The sequence below is a fragment of the Epinephelus moara genome, chromosome 6 (genome assembly GCF_006386435.1).
Source record: "Epinephelus moara isolate mb chromosome 6, YSFRI_EMoa_1.0, whole genome shotgun sequence".
NCBI lineage: Eukaryota > Metazoa > Chordata > Actinopteri > Perciformes > Serranidae > Epinephelus > Epinephelus moara.
Window position 1 is genome coordinate 29,886,648 of NC_065511.1, and position 16,896 is coordinate 29,903,543.

The following is a 16,896-nucleotide window of genomic DNA, read 5'->3' on the forward strand; positions in this document are numbered from 1 at the left end:
GGTGGCACAGGGAAGAGGGAGCACACAGATACATGCACATGCAGGGGGAAAGAAATGTGCAGCTGATTTGTCCGCTTAAAAGGGAACCACAGCAGCAGAATTAGAGAATTGCACACTCTACAGCTGCAGCGAATAAATGAATCTCAGTACATCAAAAGCAAGCATGACAGGCTAAGTTGCACATATGACTTGCTTTGAATCCGTGCTATGAGTTATACGATTCTGTTTTAAAAAACACTCCATAATTTATTATTTGTAAGACATGCAACCTCAAACACAACCACAATAGAGACACATGTTGTAATTATCTAACAATGTTTAATGAACTTTTATTTAGTTAGATTAATTAGTTAACAGTATACAATTCAATTCACTGACACACTAGTGTCTTCACAAACATAAAATGGACTGTACAGCAGATGTACTGTATACTGGTAGCACTTTAGTGCAGTGGGCAAAAACACATGTCAAGTTCTGAGAATGAGCATATATAAAGTGAGTGTAGTTATACCCCTGTTTGCACAAGGGTGTGTGTGCGTGTGCGTGTGTGTGTGTGTGTGTTTGTGTTGAATGTAACAGTGGAGAAGGAGAACTGTAAATGTAACTATTAAGCGTGTGGGGTTTTGTTTTGTTATGTGTGTATGTTGTTCATGAATAGACAGTCCAGTCATATCAAACATTTACGACGGGGCTGTTGTGACGATCATCAACTTCCGTCTTCGGCGTGTTTCACAGCATCGGGGGAAATCTTCCCCTCAACTTCTTTCATCTGGTCGCCCAAGCGTGACACCTGCGGGGACAGTCGACCAAAGGCCGCGGTGTTTATTGGGATAAATCAAAGGCAGATGGAATCAACAAAGCTTTCACTGAGTAAATGAGGACCCTGTCGCAACACAACATGAACCCTGGTTGTCAATCCAAAATGGCTGCCTTAGATCACACTGAAAGACACGTCAAATGGCAGCTAATTTAGTGGTGTGGTGATTGAAGACAGCTTATATCAACATTCTGACAGTATTGCTAATTTAGGAACAAATTCTTACAATGAGACTGCTGTTACGACCCATTTCTCCTCTTGCATTCACACTGTAGGGCCACTATTCAAGATTCATCACACACTCTGACGTGCAATCAACTGTTGTACAGTGTATAAGTGCCTCAAACTGCAAATTGGTACCCAAGCGTACAAGAATTACATCATCTTAAAAGCCTTGTCTCAGGTGCTATTTGTCGGGCGACACCTGGGAGCTGCTTGATGTCCTCCTGGATTTCTATTCTTCATATGTTCACCATCGATCTATAAATACACCCTGATGTACACAGTGCATACTGTTGGTCTATTCTCTACAGACAACATCTTTTGCATCTCTATCCATCCTGGAAGAGGGATCCCTCCCCATTAAAGGTGCCGTACAGACTGTAAAGCTCCTTGAGGCGTATTTGTGATATTAGGCTACATAAATAAAGCTGACTTGATTTGACTTTTATTGCATTGTATCTGGGCAAAGTGTTTTCTGCCTCCGTCGTCTCTCTGCAGCTTTATGTCCTCGTGATGAACTGTGTTCAGGGTGTTTTTCCTAGTGTGTTTTAGGGAAGTGGGAAAAAAACCACTGACACAGCATATCTTTATGTTTCAGACGTGCTGAGAAAGCCCTCACATTAGAAGTACATTGTGTACAAGCACAAACAGGAAAAAACTAAACCTGACCCATTAAAAACTACAGCCTGATACTTAGGTTTAAAGCCTATATTGATATATGAGACTAAAAAAACAACAAACAGATAACACTGTCGAAAAAAATACATATTTAAAAAAAAAAAAAAAAAAAAAAAAAAAAAAAAAAAAAAAAAAAAAAAATCAGCATAGAATCCCTTAAAATGGCTTCTTAAGGAGTGATGACCAAGATACGTGTTGAGAAGTACACACAGCAAAAACAGAAACTGTATTGGTGACAATGTTTATATTAGAAAATATAAATATTTTTGTGCTGCAGTTTCTTGTTATTAATGGGCAGGCATAATATATATGTTATTAGCCAAAATTTTCGGACAGTAGTCATCTGGTTGGGATGGACTTGACTGATCCAGGCCTGAGCACCAAAGTTATAAATACTCACTCTTACCTCTCACCAGTCGTAACGTGGACGGGTTTGGGGCTGACGGTGCCTGGGGGACTCGTGCCGATGGCCTGGTGGGGTCGTGGAGCTTGGAGGGGCAGTAAGGGCCAGCTGCTGGCCTCCTCCCCGTCGATCTCGGCCGTACTCAAGCGCCCGGCCAGTCGGGGGATTGTATCTTCCTGCCTCCCTCCTCCACTCCTCGTCAAACGCTGCAGCATCAGCTAGCGGGAGCAGAGGGAACATTGTTAAGCCACACAAATAACAATGAGCCAGATAATATATTATATTCAAAGTTTAAGGGTAAATCTGGACACTTTTATTCGCCGTTTTTGTGTCTAAGTAAAAAATAGGAGCAACAATTTTTGAAATTGATCCAGTATCGAGCAATAGCTGCAACGTAACCTCCCGTAGCATTAGCACATCGTCTATGTATATCTACGACAAGTGCTTGTTTTTGCCACAGACAGGTTCAGATTTATATTCCAAGTGTCTGACAACATTTTGGAGAGGATCCTACAGAGATAGACCTTTTAGTACAAGAGTAAGATCTTTTTTGTTTAACCAGAAACAACCCTGAATGCGCCATCGTCAAGCCCACCAGACTCCATTTAAATAAACAGTCATTTTAGCATGTATCGTCAGCATGTTTTCACATGTAACTGGGTGAATCAGGGGTTTAATTCTACTTAACCAAAGTTGGTGATTGTTGGAACAATGGGAAGATGAACCAAGATATCTATAGTGAGTTTTATTTTGTTTTTGTGGACTTTGAGTTAAGTGCGTTCCATGATGATAAAAAATACTGTTTATTTATGTGGAGTCTGGCAAGTTTGACGATGGCAATTTTGGGGCTGCTTCTGGTTAAACAAAAAGGATCGTACTCATCAATAAAAAGGTTGACTTCTGCAGGGATCCTGTGCATAATGTTCTGAGACACTTAAAATATTAATCTGAGACTGTCAGTAGCAAAAACAAGCACTTTAAATGGACATATATTATAGCAGCCCTTTCGCTCAGTACCTCACCAGTTCAAAAAATGTTGTCTCTATTAGTCACTCATACACAAAAACATGGGAAATTAGGGTCCAGATTGTGTAATACTGAAGTAACCCTACAGTGGAATCCCCCCTCATTACCAGCTGTTATTGTTCTGACTCACTCTCATCCAAGTTAATGAAGTCTTGTCGTTCCTCGCGGTCTCCAGTGCGGCGATTTCGTGAACGCTCCATTATGTGTCCACGATCCCCGATGTGGTGGCCGATGGCAAGGCGCTCGACGCCGCTCTCACTGTCCCTCATTGACTGACGCGTCTCACGGATCTGAGGGGGAAAAGTGACACTCTGCATGAACTCTGACTGAAATGTTTAGATGACAACTATGATGTTTATACTGTACATGATCCATTTATTGTCACTACAATTACTGATGATTTCACATGTTAATGAGGCCAGAACGCCACAGTCATGCCTGGACTAGCAAAGCATGACGGCCACATGTCGAGGAAAGTAATCAGGTCTACGTCTGTAGAACTAATCAGCACTCCCAACATGTACTGTAAGGATTCCAACAACTGTTAGCAGGTCACTCTCACCCCTCCAGGGCCTGTTCTCGTTGCACTGGTCTGCTGATAAACTTCAGGAGGTCCTGCGTCTGTAGAGGAGTAGGAGATCACTGTTGAGGAAGAAAACGTCTGACAGTTTGGTGAACCGGACATTCTTTCCTGCAAGAAGAAGATAATAAAAGTAAACAGAAGATGAGTTGGAGTACTGTTCAGACACAGGTTTCATTCATGAGGGTTAAAACTTTCTGTTTATTTGAAATTGGCTGACAAAACTACTCACCATGTTTCCCATCATTTCTCCCATCATGCCAAACATATCCATGAAGCCTCCACCCTGCAAAAATAAATGAAAAGAGAAATATTAAATTCCCATTTGATGAAACATCAAGTTTAAACAGAGTGGTACGCCTCTAAAACAGCAGCGTTCATTGTCAGTTTAGGGTCATCCTTTGAGCCCCACAACCATATTTTCAGAGCAAAAACATACATGAAACATATATTTTTTGTGGTTAAGAAACAATTAGCGTAATCATATTCTTGAATGGAAAATTGAATAGAATATATTGTCTATGTCCACCCCTCACCAAACACAAGAAATGTGAGGGAGTAATCAAGACACATAAAAAGCAAACAGTTTACAAAAAAACATCTCATGTCAGTGTCTGTCTGTGGCGTTACTCTCATCAGTTACTTTGTAGTACTGATACTGACGGAACAAAATCAAAAATGATAGTGTTTTATCCAGGAATCAATAGTAATTCTGTTAATAACACGAAACAAAAAAAGACAGGGAAAGATTCAAATACATATTGGGCACTCGTCTTTTATCACCTCACTGTCCATGTAGCTTTGGCCATATAGTGTATCGACATAAACTCTGTTAGTAAATGTGTAATAAGTAGGTCATAGTCGCAGCTACTCACCATTCCCATCATGCCAAAGGGAGCCAGCGGACCAGCCTAGAAGAAAATGCACACCTTAAAGTCAAAAGCTCAAAGAAAAAGCAACAGATAAACTGATGTGGGTATCACACACGAGTAGAGTCCACCAACATGGCGGACAGTTACCTGTCTGCGTGGTGGACGAGGTGGTTGTATCTGGGGGGTGAGAGCGAAGGGATCCATGCCAAATGGTCCAAACATGAGCCTCATCTGCTGCCTGTGGGCTGCAAATGGATCCCTGGAAGAAATCACAGATAAAACTTAAACTTTCATTTCCAAGGACTTTGTGTAAATTGACTGGGTGTAGCTGAGTGACTGGTTCACGTATAGCATGTGAGTGCAAGCTTTAAATAATATGCAGGGGTAACCAATCTCAATGTTTTTTGGTCGTAGTTGAAATATTATGAAGTAGTTTTGAAAACTGAGTACGGAAAACTGGCATACAATCAGGGTTAGAAATGAATTTTGAGGCTGGTGAGTTCCACAATTAAGCCCCCCACGCAACAGACTGCCACTCTTTTTTGGCTGGTGAGTAAAGTGAATCTAGCAGTCACTTGCATATTTTACCTGCATTTGCCTGGTGGCTGGTTCTAATTTCCAACCCTCCATTCGGTGCCTCGTGAGAAATGTTATCTTTTTTCTACTTGCTTTAGAAAATATTCACAGATTTCACTTGTTTTAATTCAACCATTTATAGATTGTCTTTTACTTTTAAACATTATATATGACAGTTTGTTTTGAGAAAATATTTTAGATTGAGAATTTGTAGGTCTTTTTAAAACAAGTGTGTCTATCTTCCTCAAATTAACGCATCAAAACAAGTCAAAGCCAAAACTCTGGTTTTGTATCAGCGCCAATATCGAACATTTTCACTGGCACTTAACCTGAGATATAGCTTGCTTGTAACCATTTTTCTGAACATCCTCTTGTTGATAACCCAGTTTCACAAGATGTTATGGGCCCAGTAAGTGATGAGTGATTGAGTCTAAAACTGAAACTAACAACTGTTTTCAATTTTGATAATCTATTTATCATCTTTTCAATTAATCCATTTATAATAGTCTGTAAAAGATGTCCGGAACAACAAGTTCCCAGATCCCTACAATATTCACTTTACACTTATACTAGACTGACTAAAGCAAGAAAACCTCACATTAAAGAGGCTGGAACCAGAGAATATTTGGCAAATTTGACTCGACAATTGACTTTCACAAGTCTTTCACATTGACTTTCACAAGTCTGTCTTGAGAGATTAATTAAGGGTTAACTCTTTTCATTTGTTTGTGCATGCATTTCTATATTTGTTTTGGTTTCAACAGGATGTAAGGAGCTCAAAAAGGAGCTGCAACTATTAGCGGATTATTCCATTAGTCGACACAAACTTGAGACATACACCTCTGCTGCCAAATAACCGGTTTTTAAGCAAAAAATGCCAAATATTTGCAGTTTCCGCCTTCTCATATGTGAGGATTTGATGCTTTACTTTGTCACAGTTGATAGTAGACCAAATGTTATTTTTAATTTTGGACTGTGGGTCAGACGAAGGAGACATGTCAAGCTGCCCTACAAGAAATTTTTCACTATTTTCTTAAAATTTTAAGACAAATGGATGAATCAAGAAAATAATAGGTGGATAATCGGCAATGAAAATAATTATTTAGTTGCAGCCATAGACTTTATAACAACAGCAATATGTTTATGGCCTCTGGCTGGCTTTTTATGTTGTTTTGACTTAATAAAGAGTGCTGTGTGACAGGTGGGGAATATGCTAGGGGGGCACAGGACTCCCAAACAGGGCCACCAAAGTCTCAGAAGGATTGCCTTCTTTAAAAGCAATAATATGGAGGGATAAAAACATAAGCATCTGCAATAGAATCAAAGCTATTCAGCTTCAGACTTTACACAGAGCTCACATATTCCCTTCACAGTGGTATAAGTTTGATGCTGACAGTTATGGCAAGTTTTCAGCCATTAATCTAGAAGGTGATTGAATTGACATGGTACTTGGGATTCCAAATAGCTTCATTATTGATTTATATAAAGGGAAGCTCTGTAAAATGCTACCATTCTGTGCAAGAATGTACATACTTCTGAGTTAGATAACTAAGTCGCTAAAACACAGTTGCATAGTACTTAACTATATTTCTTAATATTGCCTGACATGTATGCTGCTTTCTGAACACAATGTATTTCACAGAACATGGGAGCCATTTATGTCCTATTTTGGATTGGGTATCTCCGCTATTCTTAGGAGAGTAAGAGCTGGAAAAGGAAACAGACAACAGCCAAAAAAGACAATGGTAATCTATTAAGTGGGATGTAGATTTTGGATTCTGCCAGCCACAGTGACAGGTGGACAAAAAAGTTAAATTCCAACATTGCAAGAGGGTTTATGTTTCCTTTACACTATACAGTACCTGAGTCTCTCTCCTGAATATATTTTTATCTGTGAGCCAACTTGAGTTGTTTTGTTTAGATGCTTTGCTCTGTTGCTAGTTCTGAGTTTTGCACTGGATAATCAATATCTATCTATATTGTCTATAAAGCTTTTGTGTGTTAGTGCATAAAGTCTATGAAGGGATCCACAGTTTCACAATTAGTCAGCCCCTTCAAATCAGTTCCTTTTTAATGTAAATTAAGGTATGTTTAGTTAACAAAGCGTAGGATGGTGAGCACTTTTTTCAGCTTTAATGCATTTGTCTGTGCAGCTAACGTGATGTAAAGATGTGCTGCTAGCTAGACTATTGCATCAATTAACAACTGCCATCAATTAGCTTATTCTCAAAGTTAATTGGGAAATAACGGGAAGTTGTAGGAGTGGTGATAATTGGCCATTTTAGCCACTGATTGGTAACCCAAGTGCTGCTGAGCTCTGACAGCTTTTTTGTTATTGTCTATCCAATATGGTGGACCACTGTAGGCCCCCACAGCTGGCTGGAGTAACGTGAGGTACCTGCTTAAGGCACAGTGAAAAAATACCACATAGCGTGCCAAGATGTGCATTTTACACCTCTTTGCAAAACACAAAGTGATATCGGCGTCCAAACAAAATATAATCAATGTCCATACTTACATCATGTAGGGGTCGTCATCAACGTCATTCAAGAACCGAAACATGCTAGGTGATTTAACTCAGCTGGCTGATGCTAGCCAGCTAGCTAGGTAAACAGTCGTGTTTTTCAAGGATGAAATGAAATGACGGACTTAAATTCTTACAGGCTGAAATGGAGGACCTTTAATAGCCTCAGTCTGCGGAACACTAAATCACAACTGCTGTTTATCAAAGCAAGAGACGGCTCAGAGTCTCAGCAGATAGTAAATTCCAGAAACCTGGACCAAACATGAAAACGGAAGTCAGTCCTCTGACAAAGAGAAGCAACACAAGCATCAAGTTAGCATCAGAGCTAACATCCGTCACTTCCGGTCTCGGTATTCTTAAAAATAAAGTATTTCCTCAGGGGATTTCTGGACTTATTTTTATAACCTCACGAGTTATAATATTCCTAAATACATTTCTAAAATATTATAAAACAAAATATAATAAAAACATTACATTTAACAAATGTATCACACCACAATTAACTTACTTAGAGTTACTTGGCTCAGATCCATTCAAGTCTCCCAGTAATTCATGACAGTGTGACAGGGATCCAGCATGCAGGCTGAAAGCTGTGGTTGAGAAACAGACACTGAACAAACTGTTATCCATTATGGATAATCCTGACCACCCTCTCCACCACCTGTTGGACAGACAGAGGAGCTCTTTCTCTAAAACACTGGTTCTGCTTCACTGTCACAAGGACAGATACAGAAAATCTTTCCTGCCCTAAGCAATAATCCTGTACAACACCTCACCACTGTCAAACAGAGAAATAACAGCTGTATAGTTAAACTAAACTTCACTTTATTTTGCTCTTCAATAACCATGCACATCTTTCTCTCCTACTTTACCTAATTGCATTCTTAAAATTAAAACTTAAACAAATTTGCACACTTGTTTTATGTAGTATGTTATCTCATGAATATATATTATTTTTTGGTATTTTTTAGTACTTAGTATTTTTCATTTTATTTTATCACAGTGTATTATGATATGGTATGTTCTTTATATTTTACATTCTATAGATATTCTAGTGTGACATTTGTGTCACTTTGTTTTTACCGTTCCAGTGTAATGCCTTAATAGCCCGCTAATGTAATGAAAGAATTTTCCAACTTGGAATCAATAAAGTACAGGAGGCAGGATTACCAGGTCCTAAAGCGGGCAACTGCCCCATGGCCCCTGAACCTCAGAGGGTCAGCTCCAGCTCAAGGCCGTAGCCATGGAGCCAACAAGTAGAGCAATATAGTCCACTGTACGAATATGCAATAAATGAAAGCTACAGCTGTCTACACAAATAACACATGCAGTGCAACATAAATGGCTGACACTATGTCACAAATATGACATAATGAGGACATTAACATTAGTTGAATAAACCTTAAAGCAGTGTTTTGTTACAGTACAGCACCACTTACACAAACCACACGTAGAACTGCAGTAAACTGTAATACTAGAACCACTAGTAATAATGCCAATTTGTACATGTGTTTATGATTATGTCTAGCCAAAATTTGCTAGTTGCCTGTCGTAGAATAGTATTCTTTTTTTTATTTCTTTTTATGAAAATCATTATATTGCAATTATAATATATTGATAGTTATAAGTGCATAATAATGACGACCCTGCTCCAGTTTCACTGTGTAATATTTAGTTTGTGATAATCTGGTTGATTTCAAATTTGTTTAATTACACTGGATGTGCCATTAAAGCACATAATCAGAAATTCTACTGGCTGAGTGTGTTGACACAGACAAGGAGTTATAGTAGTCTTAGTATCTCTTGGCATATTTACTGTGTATGTACACCATGCAGAAAACAATTACAAAAACATACATACACAGACAGAGACTTGCATCTACCCAATGATAACAAGCTGAACAAATAAAAGCAGAATTAAAACTGCTGCAAATGTGCATGTAATAAAACACTATTTGAGGGTCCTTTAGCGTCCAACAATACAAACATTAGGGCTAAGGTCAGCTTATTATCAGGAAGAGACACACTGATCTTTCTCTGAGGAATGTAAGATTGTCATGCAGACAAATAGTATATTTAACTTACAAATATACTCAGTACTCAACTCTACTCACTGACAGTGTCATAGATGATAATAATAATAATAATAATAATAATAATGATAATAATAAAAACCTTATTTATATAGCACTTTTAAAAAACAAGTTTACAAAGTGCTTTACAGACATAAAATCAAGGTACAAAGTGCAGTTACAAGACTGGAATAAGTTAAATGCAGCTAAAATGGGCACAAAGAAAAGAGACAAAGAATAAACATTTCAGAATCAGCAAAAATCTGTTAAAAGCCATTTTATAAACATTAGTTTTAAACAAGTTTTAAAAGAGGACACTGAAGGGACTTCATTAGAAACTACCAAATCTTAAAAAGAAACTAATCAGATCCATCTTAACCAGCTACAACATAAAATACTACTTAAAAATTAATCTATCAATAACAATAATTCAATAATACATGATAACATAGCTCTAGGGGCCTGTTTTCTGCACCATCAGTACTTTTACTGCTTTGCTTTACTGCCTGCTGTGTGCAATTCTGTCCACCAGGCGGCGGTGTTTCTATTCTGCAGCTGTGTCTGCGGCTCATCTGGTCTGCGCCTGCGCACAAAGTAATTCGACCCTCAAACCCGGATGTAACCAACGCCTAACCTGTCCGAAGAAAAACGGTGAGTAGAGTTTTAAGAAACAGTCTAAAATAACTATTTATAGTTAATTACACTGTGGGACACATGTAGGAAAGTCTCCTTAACAACAGGAAGTTTCTACCGAGAAAAACCGTTTGTTAATTCGTTCATAAATTGCCGGAGTGGTGAAGTTTCCGAGCCACCAAGCTTGATTTAGTGTTGGCTAACATCAATCTGGTTCATGAAGTTGTTGTCAGTTATCACCGCTGGATGTGCGATTATTTTCTTGTGTTTGTCGTTAAACATTAAGCTGTCACTAGTTTAGTAAGTTAGCTAACTGAGGCAACTGTTTGACAGCTGGCACACGCTGTAACGTTTAATTTTCTCACTTAATACAATCACTTAATTGCCACAATCAGGCTCAGGTTTAACTGCTCGGTTTGTGTGTTGGTCATTGTGTCTACTTTTCAAGTGATTGTTAAAAGTTCCAGCAGTTTTCAGCCCTCAGTTTATCCGATGAGCTGCTTATTTAGCGGAAGTGTTGGGCAGTATCCGCTTCTAAATTACATCGGGCTAATAGGCCGTCGTTTTTTTCTTTAACATCTTTGGTATGTTACCCACGCGGAAGTGATTCACTGTCATCAATAAGCTTTGCACACACATGTAGTAACAAGTATAGCACGAATGATGGCAAGAGTTACTATATTTCTTTGTATTTCTCTTTACTCCCCCCTCAAAATACCACTGAATGATAATACTAACATCAGGAGTACATCAAAACTTTAGAACTGACATTTACTACTTGTACACTTTATAATTTAGCTTTTTAGCTATAGGACATAATCAATGAAATTACACAACTGAAGCAGATGAACTGTCTTGTTTTATATTAACATTAGCTCAGCAGCTTCAGCATCTTAATGTGATAAAACCTCAATTAAGAGTCACATTATAGTCTGAGAGCCTTTCAATTGACAGGTCACACAATATGAAGGCTGGAATCTTTCTGAAATCTTTCTCTCCTGTACTGTCAGATGTTTCTATCATTTTGCCCTCACCCTTTATGTCAATGAGAGTAGACTAGTAGTAGTAGTAGAGAAAAAGTTTGTATATGACAGTACAGTTCAACAGCACTACAAACTGCATCCTCTAAAATGACCTTAGAGTTAAATTAACATCTCTCTAAAACCATTTCAAGAAGAACCTAACTTTATAACCTTCATTAAAGGTAGGTTTTATTGCAGGGTTGCTATGTTAGACTGCATTAGTTTTGGCCAGGTATCCCTAATAAAATGGCAACCGAGTTTGGGCTCATTATTTTTATGTAAGTAAAATCTTACACTGAAAAATATTTTGTAATTTAGATGTCAAATAAATCTAGTGGATTTAAAAAATACAATATTTAATATGTAAGAAGCGTTGTATTGTTGTGGCTGGTCTTGATGGAGGGTATTTTTAGTACGTTACTTACAAAGTAGTTAACAGTATGTAAGCATTAATAGCTTAACATATTCAAGGTTTCAAAAGTGAAAGTATTCAGTGCAAACAATGGCTCATGTGAGTTTCACACTACCATGTATTATATAATAGCGGTGCGCACGTATGTGAGAAGCAATGAAATGTTAAACTACTTAAAATACTGCGGTGCGGTTCAATCTTTTTGTTGTACTGACGCTATATGAAGTTATAATTTCTGTTATATGTTAAATCTCTATCTGCTCTCGCTTCTGGATAATTGTAGTGGCATAAAATTACTCAGTAGGTAGCAGAGCCACCTGTTTCTGAGTGGTGTATTATATTATTTGGTTATTATTACTGATGCGTTGCTGTGCAAGCAGCATTTTAATGTTGTAGCTGGTTAAGTTAGAGCTATTTTAAGTACTTCAAACACTGTGGTGCAGTTTGATCTTCTTATTGTATGAATGCATCAAACTTTATGATGTTATAATATGTGTTATATGTTAAATCAATCTGCTCTTGCCTCAGGATCATTTTAGTGGTGTGGAAGTAGTCATCTGGTAGCAGAGCCACCTGTTCCTGAGTGGTGTATTATATTATTTGGTTATTATCACTGATGCGTTGCTGTGCAAGCAGCATTTTAATGTTGTAGCTGGTTACGTTAGAGCTAATTTTAGCTAGTAACCAACTTGTAACTATATATGTTGAATAAATGTGTTATAAAATGACAAAAAAAAATCAATACTCAAGTAAAGCACAAGTGCCTCAAAATTATATTTAAGAACAGTACTTAAATCAATGTACTTTTCAGCACTGTGCCACACAAAATGGGTGCAAATAGTGATATTTATAGTAGCTCTTTGTCAGACTGTCACTCATAACGGTGCCCGGCCTGTCGATGTAAATGTGTGGTTACTTCCTCCATCTGCGTCTGACTGTGCACTGTCTCTAACTGTCTGCAACACTGTGCTGCATTTGCCGACCCTCTTTTGATGTTTTCTGTTTTCTCTTCCTCCCCGTAGATGCAAACTATAAAATGTGTAGTGGTAGGGGACGGTGCAGTAGGAAAGACCTGCTTACTGATCTCCTACACAACCAACAAGTTCCCCTCAGAATATGTGCCTACGGTAAGATTTATTAATACAGGTAATTTTGACAAGTACTGTAAGTCATAAACACATCGACTACTCTTCCCTTTTAATAACTATTTACAGCAGAAATACAATGCAGTCAAACATGCTGCATTTTATATTTGTCAAATAATTATTTTTTTTGTGTGTGCACTCAAAGGTTTTTGACAATTATGCAGTGACAGTGATGATTGGAGGAGAGCCCTATACACTCGGCCTATTTGACACAGCAGGTAACATGAATGTATTTGAAGTTTTCTATTTTTTCTTTCTGTGTATATGTCACTATAAAACTGTTTGAAATAATTTACCTGTTTGTCTTGTGATTGTCGCTTACAGGTCAGGAGGATTATGACAGGCTGCGTCCTCTCAGCTACCCACAGACAGACGTGTTCCTCGTATGTTTCTCCGTCGTCTCCCCCTCATCATTTGAAAACGTCAAAGAGAAGGTGAGTTTTTAAAGGTCCAGTGTGTAGGATTTAGGGGGACATATCGGCAGAAGTGGAATATAATATTCAACAATGTTGTTGTTAATTTTTAATTGTTTGCCTGTTTATTTGTTGTTGTTTTTTTAGTGTCTTTCCTTTTTTTGTGTGTGTGCTTCTATATTTGCAAAAATATCCGAAGGAGCAATGATGACAATGGTCTATCGTGTACAAACAATCGTGTATGATGTCTTTTTTTCCTCAATAACTCTTGAAAAACTATTAGTGCACAAACATAGTGACACTAGAGCAGATACAATTTACAGTACAGCAGATTTCTTACAGTACTGATGCTAAAAAAGATCATTTTATGATTTCTGACATTGAGAAATACAAAAAGCTCTTTTCCTTTAACAAAAAAGCCACAATTCTCAAATATATGGGCTAAATACAAACTGTAAATTGAACAAGTACTTTAGAGATAAAAGATTTGAAACTACATGAATTGATCTCTCTGTCTGATTTAAAGCTCTCATAAGTACAAGGGTGAATGAGTCGGCTGGGTCTTGTCATTGTGAGTAGGTGCTCTAATTTTTCTCTGTTACAGTGTCTCTTTTTTGTTTATATTGTGTTTGGCTGTAACTTTGTGTGTGTTGCTGTCTTGGCCAGGTCTCCCTTGTAAAAGAGATTGATCTCAACAGGACTTTCCTGGTTAAATATGGGTTAAATAAGTAAATGAAACATAAGTAAAATAGTCTAAAATCGGCAAAATGTTGCACAAAGTACACAAGACTATCTGATTATTCAGTGCCAGCTTTTAGTACTTGAGAGTTTAATACTCATAACACACATTTTGTTAGGAACCAAAAAATGATTGGTACCTGGTCCTCGACATGACCAGGAAGGAATAAAAAGTGAATTTAATGTTTATATCTTTTTTTTTTATCCCTCAGTGGGTCCCTGAGATTTCTCACCACTGCCCACGCACACCCTTCCTGTTAGTGGGAACACAGGTGGATCTGCGGGAAGACAGCAACACGATCGAGAAGCTGGCGAAGAACAAACAGCGCCCCCTAAATCCTGAGAGTGGAGAGAAGCTGGCTCGTGAGCTCAAGGCTGTCAAATACGTGGAGTGCTCTGCTCTGACACAGGTACGGGGCGTTGTTGAATTTCTATCACACTTTTAAACTAAGCGCAATGATAGCAAAGTATTCTAACTTTTGATAAAGTGAACTGAATAACTGATTTTATGTTGAAGAACGTGAAAGAAAACATTTAATGAAAAAGAAAAGTGAAATAACAGTGATAATTAGTCATGTGACTCATGTATATTTAGCACAGCCATGAGTGCTCATCTGATTCTGTTGAGCCAACCTGAAGAAGCGTTGTTCGCTCTTAATAAAATCACAGTAATTCAGTTGTGGTGGTTTATGTTGATGATTTTATCTGAGATGTTCCTGCGGCCGAGCAGCACCTGATCCTCGAGACTGGCTGTACAAAAGGGAGTTCTGTTTACTTATTCTAATTTTTCGCTCTCTGTCTTGTTTTCTGTTCTCTGCAACCAGCGAGGGCTTAAGAACGTGTTCGACGAGGCCATCCTGGCTGCCCTGGAGCCTCCCGAGACCAAAACCAAGAGAAAGTGTGTCCTACTATAGATGAACAACGACAGCGAGAGACGTAACGGTGTGAGAAATAGGTGGGGTGAATCAAAACATCAGAAAGATCAATGGCTATTATGAAAAAAAAGGACAAAACAAAAGGGGAAAGGAGGTACAGTGCCATTGAGACTTATTTTAAAACGTGTACACTGATTGTGCCTTCAAAATAAACTTTGAAAGAGGCTGAGGGAGCAAAACCTCAGCATGCAGTAAGTGTCACCTATCTCTGAAAGCTTTTAGAAATGGCAGTGTTCTCTCAAATATTCAGGTGGGGCAGGCCCCCCCTGCCTGTCACTGTTGCTCCATTTTTTTTAAAGAAAGATTCTTTTATATAGTTGCCTTTGACCTCCTCTGTGTTTTACTTATTGTGGCCTGTTGGGGCTTTTAAACCCAGTGTAGGGAAATCTAAATGGGGAAACACTCTTAACATTAAGTTTTTTTAATGAACTTCGCTGAGTACATTCAAAGGGGCGACTTAATGTTAAGTGGTACTCTGTTTGCGTTCTTTTCTGACCCTTTTGGATTGAATAACGAAAGCACAAGAGATTTATTGTCACTCCAAACAAAGATAGACGTCTGTAACGGTTACTTTCTTCCAATTCTCAGAGACTTCTGGGAAGGCCAAGTGCATTTTCACCAGTTTCTTTTCTTTTTCCTGTTCTTCTTCGATGTACATTGCTTTAATTCTGTGACTCTGTTTTGGGAAAAATAATTAGCAGTTATTCATTTTGAAACTTGAGTTTTTATTTTATCAAGATTTTTTTTATCGCTAGACTACCAACTTTGAGCAATTGATAATATAACAAATTAAGTTGTAATATTTTGAATAGGTCTTAATCTTGCTAGAGATTGAGATGATAACATTTTGCTAGTAAATTTCTGGGTGTTTGTAATCACAGGATATTTTTAATAAAATGGTTTAATGACATGGACAGTAGCTGTTGTTGTGTATGTTTCAGGGACACTGAGCAGCACGGATCAGTTTGGTACACTTTTTTTCTGTCTCCACTGTGAAAAATTGTGGATGGTACCAATGGAGCCGTTCCGTACCGTCCCCATTTTTGGTTCCCCCTCTGTTGGGGTACCTAGCACACAGATCTGGTACTAAAAGGTGGAGCTGTAAACACTGCAGTCTGTTGATTGGTCAGTAGAGGATGGTCACTCTGCTCAGGGCGGAGTTATGGCTGGTTTAATGTAACCACTGTTCATACTGTGGAGAGTTTTATTAGACTGTAACTATAAAATGAAAGGATGTTTTGCTGCCTCTTGCAGCAGCTGGAGTCAAAATAACCTTATTCACTGGGCCGACTGCCGCTGACTTTTAAGGTGGAACGTTTACTTGTAACGTTACACAATGCATGAGGTGAAGACACACCTTAAATATATTCCACATGACAACTTTGACCATCACTTTAGTTTTGACATGACAACCACTTTTAGGAATGAGTGGATTTTATTAATTTCGGCCAGGTTATGTGACAGAATATATTCTAATCCTCACTCGCAGCATCGTTCCTGTGGGCTCCAGCAACACTAAACCCCTGAGCTTGCCTGAGAAGGACTAAATGCACAAACCCACTATTTTTAAATATCCCATGGAGAGAGACTCTCACTGCAGCCTGTTTTATTTTGTTCTGAAAATGTCGGCGTGCAGCCTCGTTCTGTGGACGATAAATGAGGTGCAGACTTCCCTCTGTGTCACCGCTGATGAGGAAATACAGTGAGTGCTGGACGGAGCAGTGAGTGACAACAACCCCACCCACATTTAACAGTACTGTTTGCAGTGGAAGCACTACGGTCTAGGTACCATGTCTGAAGGGTTACTTTTGGTACCATACTAAAAGTG

At 38.4% G+C, this 16,896-nt stretch overlaps 2 protein-coding genes across 2 annotated transcripts; one reads left to right on the forward strand and one right to left on the reverse strand.

The window, feature by feature from the left end:
• Positions 1–298: 298 nt before the first annotated feature.
• mlf2 (myeloid leukemia factor 2) lies at positions 299–8,011 on the reverse strand. The gene is made up of 8 exons (XM_050047496.1): positions 7,693–8,011; positions 4,746–4,857; positions 4,602–4,637; positions 3,959–4,012; positions 3,709–3,837; positions 3,277–3,436; positions 2,124–2,338; positions 299–790 (listed from the first exon to the last, which is right to left on the reverse strand). The coding sequence occupies exons 1-7, from the start codon at positions 7,734–7,736 to the stop codon at positions 2,127–2,129; spliced, it is 747 nt and encodes a 248-aa protein (XP_049903453.1). The 5' UTR covers positions 7,737–8,011; the 3' UTR covers positions 299–790; positions 2,124–2,126.
• A 2,340-nt stretch (positions 8,012–10,351) lies between these two features.
• On the forward strand, positions 10,352–15,985 carry cdc42l (cell division cycle 42, like). Its single transcript, XM_050047513.1, has 6 exons — positions 10,352–10,421; positions 12,860–12,964; positions 13,128–13,200; positions 13,307–13,416; positions 14,346–14,543; positions 14,958–15,985. The coding sequence occupies exons 2-6, from the start codon at positions 12,860–12,862 to the stop codon at positions 15,045–15,047; spliced, it is 576 nt and encodes a 191-aa protein (XP_049903470.1). The 5' UTR covers positions 10,352–10,421; the 3' UTR covers positions 15,048–15,985.
• Positions 15,986–16,896: the final 911 nt, after the last annotated feature.

Excerpts from the sequence above, each read along its gene's own strand:
- mlf2 (XM_050047496.1), bottom strand. The coding sequence starts at position 7,736 with ATGTTTCGGTTCTTGAATGACGTTGATGACGACCCCTACATGAT. Across the intron at positions 4,858-7,692 it reads GATGACGACCCCTACATGAT|GGATCCATTTGCAGCCCACA; the intron begins GTAAGTATGGAC and ends GATTTCTTCCAG. Across the intron at positions 3,437-3,708 it reads CGAGAACAGGCCCTGGAGGG|ATCCGTGAGACGCGTCAGTC; the intron begins GTGAGAGTGACC and ends TTTCCCCCTCAG.
- cdc42l (XM_050047513.1), top strand. The coding sequence starts at position 12,860 with ATGCAAACTATAAAATGTGTAGTGGTAGGGGACGGTGCAGTAGGAAAG. Across the intron at positions 12,965-13,127 it reads CCTCAGAATATGTGCCTACG|GTTTTTGACAATTATGCAGT; the intron begins GTAAGATTTATT and ends GTGCACTCAAAG. Across the intron at positions 13,201-13,306 it reads CGGCCTATTTGACACAGCAG|GTCAGGAGGATTATGACAGG; the intron begins GTAACATGAATG and ends TGTCGCTTACAG.